This window comes from Prunus avium, chromosome 3 (assembly GCF_965620075.1).
Source record: "Prunus avium chromosome 3, drPruAviu1.hap1.1, whole genome shotgun sequence".
NCBI classification, from domain to species: Eukaryota; Viridiplantae; Streptophyta; class Magnoliopsida; order Rosales; family Rosaceae; genus Prunus; species Prunus avium.
In genome coordinates, this window is record NC_142286.1 from 8,493,683 (window position 1) to 8,502,858 (window position 9,176).

At 35.5% G+C, this 9,176-nt stretch overlaps 1 protein-coding gene across 1 annotated transcript; it reads left to right on the plus strand.

Annotated features, from left to right (window-relative positions):
• The first annotated feature begins 1,658 nt into the window (after window positions 1-1,658).
• On the plus strand, window positions 1,659-7,384 carry LOC110751641 (3-isopropylmalate dehydrogenase, chloroplastic). Its single transcript, XM_021952145.2, has 11 exons — window positions 1,659-1,964; window positions 2,295-2,424; window positions 2,521-2,632; window positions 2,944-3,019; window positions 3,132-3,220; window positions 4,361-4,447; window positions 5,588-5,704; window positions 5,838-5,945; window positions 6,090-6,143; window positions 6,226-6,378; window positions 6,951-7,384. The coding sequence occupies exons 1-11, from the start codon at window positions 1,751-1,753 to the stop codon at window positions 7,023-7,025; spliced, it is 1,215 nt and encodes a 404-aa protein (XP_021807837.1). The 5' UTR covers window positions 1,659-1,750; the 3' UTR covers window positions 7,026-7,384.
• Window positions 7,385-9,176: the final 1,792 nt, after the last annotated feature.

The window sequence follows — 9,176 nt, forward strand, 5'->3', positions numbered from 1 at the left end:
ACATGTTTGCCTACTTTCTACTCGTTCTATTGCATAATCGTAAATTCAAGCAAATCGATGGCTTCACTGTAAATTCAAGCATAATCGATGGCATAATCGTAAATTCAAGCAAAATCAATGGCATCATTGTAAATTCAAGCAAAATCGATGCATAATCGTAAATTGAAGCAAAATTGATGGCATAATCGTAAATTCAAGAAAAATCATTGGCATAATCATACATTCAAGCAAAATCGATGGCATCACTGTAATTTCAAGTAAAATCGATGGCATAATCGTAAATTCAAGCAAAATGAATGGCATCACTGTAAATTTAAGAAAAATCGATGCATAATCGTAAATTCAAGCAAAATCTATGGCATCACTGTAAATTCAAGCATAATTAATGGCATAATTGTAAATTGTAGCAAAGCTAATTGCATAATAGTAAATTCAAGCAAAATTAATGGCATAATCATAAATTCAAGAAAAATCTATGGCATCACTGTATATTCAATCAAAATCAATGGCATTACTGTAAATTCAATCAAAATCAATGGCATAAGCATAAATTGAAGTAATTATTAACATAAAATAGTTATTGGAGAATTTCCCTAAACGGGAATGTCTTTGTATTTTTCTTGCAGAGACACTTTTGTCATAAATCTTTTTGGTGACACCAAAGGCTACAACTTCACTTGGTATAGTAAGTAAACATGCAACCATGGCATGGAGAAATTATACAATAGTACAGTATTACCACGTGGCACTTGCCAGGTGGTAGTACGCACCTATAATATGGTGACACTTAGATAACAACTACTGAAAAAAAGCGGAACTAACGTCCGTTTAATGTTGGTCTGGATGCTTCTATGGTCTGTCTTTTTTGCCTCAAATATTGCATAGCTTTCGTCCGTCTTTGGATCTCTCGAGAAGCCATGGCTATGGAGTTTTTCGTTCAACCCACTGGGATCTCTCAAAAAACCATTAACTCTCATAATTTCTTTCAACATAAAAAACATCATAAAAATTTATTTTAGATTTTTAATTATACACGCATAAAATCGCAACCCATATTGTTTGAGCCTACCATTTAACAAACACCAACCCAAGCAATTGCAAAAGACGATGGACTCAAGAACAAATTCGAAGCAAAGATCCTAAAATTAACCCCCGTTTGCCTGGAAAGAAAAAGAAATTCAATGTTTTCCTTTACTAACACCCAAGAACAAACTGGGGGAAGAAAATAATTTCTTAAAATTTTATGAAATAAAAAAAACGGAGAAGAAATTAAGAGGGTTTATGAAAATCTGATGGCACCAGCACCAACATAGCCACTCCTCAAGGAGTCAAATGAATCTTGCAGAAATGGAAGCCGCTGGTGATGGATAAAGATGGGGAAGTTTCATTTCATGGACGGTGACGTTAACGTTGATATAAAACAAAACGTTAATTATCTTTGTTGGAGTTGTTGTCCATATGTCGTCGTCTTATAGGTGCGTACTACCACCTGTCAAGTGCCACGTGGTAGTACCGTACTATTGTATAATTTCTCCATGGCATGAACGCATCCTTACTTCATTTAAAATAATAATAATAAAAAAGAAGAAATAATAACGGTTTTAGCAATTGTGCGTGGGTTGGGCCTTTTTAGCCTTAAGTGCATCTATGCTTCGCAAAAACACACTGAAAGAATAAGAAAAAACAAAAACAAAAATACGAGTCTTTCTTTTGGCGACTGCGAACAAAGTGTAGTCAGAGTTTGACAACAATGGCTGCTTGTCTGCAACTCAACGCTAAACCCTTCAGCCCCCTTCTCTCTCCTAACCCCGTTTCCACACGCACCCGGAAATCGGGTAGGATCAGCTGCTCCGCAGCCTCGCCTTCCAAACGCCACACCATTACTTTGCTTCCTGGCGATGGCATTGGCCCCGAAGTCATCTCCGTCGCCAGGAACGTTCTCAACCTCGCCGCTTCTATCGAAGGTTCCTTCAATTCCGTGTCGTTTCTTTATTTGTTCATTTTAAGTTCGATCTTGCTTGTTTGGTTTCAGAGAAAGGAAAGGAAAATAGAAATGGAAAAGGAAGGCCGTACTTGGATTTTCATTACGTCTTTTTTGGGTTCTCTTTAGTTCCCATGTGTTTAAATTCCCTTACTTTCCCAATATTTCTCACTGATTACGTTAGTGCTTATAGTTTTCAGAGTTAGTATTTAACAATAAAGCGTCTCTGTGTGTAATCAAGTAACTTTTACTGGGAATTTGGTATTTATTTACTGTTTGCTATTTATATAACTGAATATATTTTTATAATTAGGGATTGAGTTTAAGTATCAAGAACTTCCTGTGGGCGGAGCTGCATTGGATTTGACCGGAGTTCCATTACCGGAAGAGACCCTTTTGGCTGCTAAGCAATCTGATGCAGTTCTGCTCGGAGCAATTGGGGGGTAGATCTCACAGTTCCTTTCTCATTACTTTTTTTTTCAGTATGCCGACATTTGCAAGTGGTGTAATTTTACTTAATTAGATTAATGGTTTTTAAGGTACAAATGGGACAAAAACGAAAAGCATTTGAAACCAGAAACTGGGTTACTTAAGCTTCGAGAAGGTCTTAAAGTATTTGCGAATTTGAGGCCTGCAACTGTTTTACCGCAGGTAATATCTGTTTTAATGCAAATGATTCAGAATTTGGTTTAAAGTAATTTTTTCTCTTTTCCTCTTAGTTGTTTAGTTCTTAATTTACATGCGCCTTGGTACATTAGGATTGTGTTCAGAACAGCAAACTGCAAATGATTGCATTGAAGAGTGGTGATTGACCCATATGAATTTTGATGCTTTTGTATGTAATATAATGATAATTGAGTAACTAAAGTGTACATAATTGATTTATTCTCTTAAAACCAATGTATCTTCATTTCAAACTTGTCTATGAAAAGTGTCTCATTTTATGGTATTTTCTCTTTCAGTTGGTGGATGCTTCAACTTTGAAGAGAGAGGTTGCTGAAGGGGTGGACCTTATGGTTGTAAGAGAGCTAACTGGAGGTTAGTATACAAGACTTGAATAGTAATCAATCAAATGAACTTTCTTGTGTTGGTTTTTTCCCACTTGAATTTACTATTTGATTCTTCATTTTTTTGTTGTTGCTGGGAATAGGTATATATTTTGGAAAGCCAAGGGGTTTTGGCACCAATGAAAACGGAGAGGAGATTGGCTTCAATACGGAGGTGTATGCCGCCTATGAGGTTGTTTTCTGATTTCTCGGAGAGTTCCACATTAAATTCTTGGTTTTTTCTGATGATAGTGGGAGTCATTAGTGGTTCCAAATGGAGATTATATCTACGGTGGTTGTATATAAACTCAAAGAATTTATCTCTATACCCCAACCAGAAAAGTTATTGAAACTACCATTTTATCCATACTCTTCAAAAAGCTAAAAGGTCAAAAGATTGGTGGCTGGTCACCAGTGCATAGCCTCGGCGCCATCGCTGGACGGGGGGGGGGGGGGGTGGGAGGGGGGAGAAAGATTTTTCAAGAAATAAGAGTTCCATTTTTTTTGGGGGGGTAAAACTACAGCCTGTAAAATCAGGATGTAATTTTACCCAAAAAAGAAATGGTGGGGTATAGAGATAATTTTACCCAAAAAAGAACAATTTTCTGGGTTTAAACAGAGTCACTCTTATATCCTTTTATCTCTAATTCAAGCCTGTAGACCTTTCCTTGTAATATCAGTGGACTGATTTAGTCAGGAACAACTGAAATTCATAATTGTTGTAAAAGTGTATTAAGGGGGATGCTTTTTCTGTGAGAGTGAAAGTTTTGGTTCAGATTTATGGAAATATCGATAGATATATTGATATCGTGAAAAACAAAAACTCACAAAAGTGTGCTTCGAAACATAGTAATTTCAAATGGAACTTGAGGATATGCGATAACAATCAATAATGCATAAATTAGGCACGTAAGTTTTATAAATAGTTTATCCATGCTAAAGGTAAAGAAAGTTGGAAGAGGACCACCCATTTGGCTTACTGTTTGGCCTAATATTTTGTTTATATTTTATAATGGGTGGTGGGAGCTGGGTAAGGGGGTCTATAACATGAAACATAGTTTCTTGGTGTAAAACAAATATGCAAAAACCTTGTGAGTTTGTGTTGACTTTTCCCTGTGAAGAATTCACAAGAATTTTCATTGTATTGGGACAACTGGTAAATTACGACCAATATGGAACTTCTTAGTTGTAATGGGAACTTTAAAATTGCCAGGTCTGCTTTTAGTAAATTCTATTCAGAAGTTGTTTCGTTAGTTTTTCCTCCTTTTATGACTTTATAATTGCCAGGTCAGTGTGTCAATGGTTATTTAACATGGAGAAATTTTCTTGGCAGATCGATCGCATTGCTCGTGTTGCATTTGAGACTGCTCGGAAGCGGAAGGGAAAGCTCTGCAGTGTTGATAAAGCAAATGTGTTGGAGGTACTTTTTGTTAGAAGAAATATTTTTTTTCTGCTCATTTCAATTTAAGGTTATTTGGGAAAATTGTGAGAATTTGTTTAAGATTTTTCCCAAAGAGAAACATCAAACATTTTGTTGTGTTTATAACGGCATTACATGCTATGAGAGTAGAGAGTCTTCTCTTCAACATCCTGATGCATAACCAGTATGTTGATTGTGTCTGATCTCTCCCCTAGAGATTACAAGAAATTTGGCATCTTGTCAGCAAAGATGACATGGTTTCTACACATGTGCATTAATGATTTTGTGGGTTGAGTATTTCAGCTTAGTTTTTGGCTTGAGTTGTGAAAAGCATATAAAATACCCAGTTGTGCCTCTTCAGTACTGTTTCGGTACTGTAAATAAAATCCTTTCACTTGTAAAAGAAATTTATTGGTGTTTAACCTGGCTTCTATATGCAGATGATTCTTGACCCGTACACTTTTAACCTTCTTTTAACCTGGATGTTTGTTTATTAAGCGGCACCAAATTTTCATAATGATACACCATATATGGTAGCATCTGTGACACGTCTCTCTCTGTATATTGGCATATGTGGTTGCAAAGGAGGCTAAATAAGTTCTTGTGCCAAATTCATGCCAATCTAAAAACAATGAGTACCGGAGATATTAATATATCTTATAATTATCAAATTACTGCTGAAAATGAGTAATCAAGCCAATGGCCTCTGGGCCTGATAACATCTCCTCCATCTGACAGAGGGTAAAGGGCGATGTCCATTTCCTTTTTAGTTTGTGTGACTGAAATAAAAACGAAAGATAAATGATAATGAGTCTACCATGTGTTGCCCTCTTGTATTGTCTTCATTGATTGATCCAATCAAACAGATTATTGCCATCAATCTGATCATAGCATTTCAAGAGTTACTAGCCAAGTATGCTAATTTTTGGTTCATAATGATCCATTGACACTGTGCAGGCTAAATTTGGATTACTACAAATGTTGCCTGTGATATTTTGGGAAAAAATGCTAGCAAATATTGATAGGCTACTTGACATTATTGTTTCTGATGTATGCCTCTTGCTTTTTCTTCCGTGCAGGCATGCTTAAGATATAGTGTATGTTTATAATATTGATATATTTGATTCAATGGATATCCAGGCATCAATGTTTTGGAGGAAAAGAATCATGGCAATAGCCTTGGAATATCCTGACGTTGAACTCTCACACATGTATGTTGATAATGCTGCAATGCAGCTTGTTCGTGATCCAAAACAGGTTTGTCTAAGTCCGTTAATTATCCTCCTTTAATCCTAATAGGATCAAGAATTTTGGACGAGAGGAACAAAATTCTAGAGCATCCTAAATGATAATTGCTAGTCTCATGATCTTTGCCAATGAAAATTTGCAGTTTGATACGATTGTAACAAACAACATATTTGGCGATATATTATCCGATGAGGCGTCGATGATTACTGGAAGTATTGGGATGCTTCCATCTGCTAGTCTTGGGGAATCGGTAATGCAAACTTTTGTCTCTCAGTGGTTCAAGTTAAGCTTTATATGTGTTAGGAATTTCCTTCTGATGGGGATTTCCAGCTGTGCCTTAGGGTAAGTTTGGATTCCTTTTTATCTGACTATATTAAAATTCCCGTTGGCACAGGGTCCTGGACTTTTTGAACCCATACATGGTTCTGCTCCTGATATTGCTGGACAGGTTGGTTTGCCTACATTATCAATTTTTTTCTCCTTGGAGTAACATGCCATTTAATATGTGGAATACAACGGTATAAATGCAGGATAAAGCAAATCCATTAGCAACAATTCTCAGTGCTGCTATGCTTTTAAAGTACGGTCTAGGGGAAGAAAATGCTGCCAAGAGAATTGAGGCTGCAGTTCTAGATACTTTGAATAAGGGGTTTCGAACGGGTGACATATATTCCGCAGGAACTGTATGTACATTTTTTATTTCTCCCTTCTTTATTTGTTTCTCTCGTTGGTTGGAAAACGTGATAACCACAAATATTGCAATGCTCTTCTCTTTTGTGAAAAACAAAAGAAGCTATGGAATATAGCGTAATTTAGTTGTTGGCATCCCTATTTCCTATCTTCTACCTAAGTCCTCGTCAAATTATGATTTGTTCTCTTAATCTCTTTGCATCCTTGTTAAAAGTCTTTGAGTAAGTAACGCAACTTCTCATGTTGTAATATTTTAAGTCATGGTTTAGCCTCTCTTGATGTTTGGTTTGATCATCTTACAATTGGGTGAGAACCGTTGATTTAACTATCCTGGTTGATAAACCAGCATGCCTTGGGTATGGTGTGCAATAGTTCCTTGAGGTGAAAAAGAAGGGAAAAAAGAAGTGAGAATAATATATATTGTATGTAGTTATGGGCTATTTGAAATTCTTGAGTCTAAATTTCTTTTTCATATATTTGTACAGTAATAGTTGCCTACTGTTCATTGTAAGCTTCTCCTATTTTGATTGATTGACCATTGATGGCTAATATTGGCTTTATACAGAAATTGGTAGGGTGCAAAGAAATGGGTGAAGAGGTATTGAAGTCGGTAGATTCGCTAGTTCTTTCTCCAGTATGAAGTGATGCACGCATTGATCAGCACTGACAACAAGGGCTCAATATCGTTCAGTGCATGATATCTGGAGTGAAGATGTCATTTGGTCAGTTGAAAGCAAATCCAAAGATGTCATCCAGTATGATTTTCTTTTGTTCATAATTTGGAGGGCTTCTTGAGGTGAAATAAGACCATTTTTGTAACTGTCCGAGAGATTTTATTTAATTTTAACCTTTTGACTTAGAATTATGTCCTAGACATTATCCTTGTTTAAAATATGCATATCCATCAAGGGATTGTTGTAACTCGGAAACATTGGTGCCTAGAGTGGGGATTGAAAGACATTACATTTTGAAGCTTGTAAGATCATTTCGTTCTCTTCCTGCTGAAGCTATTTATATTCTCGGTTTTGATCTAGGCGTCGGCGGCTGTTCGTGTGGCTTTTTCCCGACTGGCAATACATATAACTTTTTTTTATAAATTTTTATTATCTCCTTTGAATAGTAATTTTACTAAGTTATCACTTGAAAACTATTTAAAGGATTCATTGTTTATCCATAATGAAAATTACTTTGGAAATGCTCTGGTCGACTTTATCATGACTTGAGGGTCATTTCCTAAAACTAAGATTAAAAAAAATTTAACTTTTGGAGAGATGCTAACAAATATAAATGTTATCATTGATGTATAAGAATCCACCCTTTCACTTAGAAATAAATAAATAAAATGAAATAGCCATTATTTCCTTAAACAAGTCAAATTTACATGCCAAACTTGGTCTTTTTGGGCTTCACTTGATGCGGGCGTAGTGATTTTACTTTGGCCTTTCTCAGGTTTAGGAGTTAGAACATGAGAACTTGCCATAATGTGTCGATTGGGGCATGTTTAGTGTATTGTGGCTTCTTCTTTTTTCTTTGTCCACTTTGGACTTGTATATAAGTTATAAACACTATAAATTACTTCAAAAAATTAAGAGAAGAAAGAATAGTTATATATACAGAAAGGTTTTCGGACAAAGAACCTAGGTATGAAGAAGATTACTGATTTTATTTGTGCTAGTTTCAGTGCAAGCTGACGAGGAAAACTCTCTTTTTTCTCAATTCACCGCATCTCGTTTCCTTTTTGAAACTCCCTCTCGCTTTGACTCTTCCCTTACATGTGACGAGTCTTTTAAATTTCGTAACATTTTTAAAATTCTTGGTACTTTCAAAAGGAAATTTCATAGAGGTAAACCACCTAAAAAACAGGTTCCAGAAAAACATGTTCCTCGTACTATTGTTGAGGTTCCAACAAGTACTCCTATGGTTGAAAATCTTTATGTTACTAAGAATCAATAAAAATGAATTTTGAATAGTGTAGTATTTGTCGATCTTCTACTGAAAATCAGTGCACAAAAACATTGTAATTTATCTATAAAGAACATAGTTTATCTAATGAAACATTCATATTCATGCAAATTGGATATGAAAGTTGCATTTCAAGACTGCATTGTTGTACTTCCACAGTTTTATGTTGGAGTGCAAGTAGCTCTTTCATACTTAATATAAATTTCTCATTTAAGATAACATAAAAAGTTTCTTTTAATTGACCTGCAAATCAATAGTCTCATGTTCGGATTTTCATGGCACCTTGTCAGTGTTTGTGTGAGAAAACCCTTCCTCCCCTTCCTAACTTTGGCAACAAAAAAATGCATATTTATTTGAAAATACCCAAATATTTTGATATTGTACATTATGTCAATTATAAGAAGAACTTCAATTTAGTATCAGATCAAGATTAGTTTGTAAAATACAAGCAGTTTTGAATTACAGGGTAAACTTCAAGTGTATCAAATCTAGACATTCTTTTTTTGGTCTAAACCATGAGGTGGTCCTGGATGGGCCCCAACTATGGGTGGCACCTTTAAGCCTTAACCACAACCCAGACTAATCCCCACTCACACCGGGTCGGCCCGTAAGGAAATCTAGACATTCTTTGAATGTCAGACTCAAAGGTTAAAAAGTGGTTTCAATGTACATCTCTTGTCACTTTAACTTTTTCTATCAAACATTATTCGGACACTTGATAAAAATAAGAACTACATAAACCTTGGATTTTTACATGGAGAATAATTTTTATTAGTTAAATCTAAAAAGGATATGAATGATGTACTCCTACTTTGCAACCGAGTTCAAA

What these genes read in the sequence shown, in the direction of transcription:
- LOC110751641 (XM_021952145.2), top strand. Translation starts at nt 1,751, where the DNA reads ATGGCTGCTTGTCTGCAACTCAACGCTAAACCCTTCAGCCCCCTTCTC. An exon ending in CCTCGCCGCTTCTATCGAAG is followed by an intron (nt 1,965 to 2,294) that starts GTTCCTTCAATT and finishes TTTTATAATTAG; the next exon opens with GGATTGAGTTTAAGTATCAA. An exon ending in TTGTTCGTGATCCAAAACAG is followed by an intron (nt 5,705 to 5,837) that starts GTTTGTCTAAGT and finishes GAAAATTTGCAG; the next exon opens with TTTGATACGATTGTAACAAA.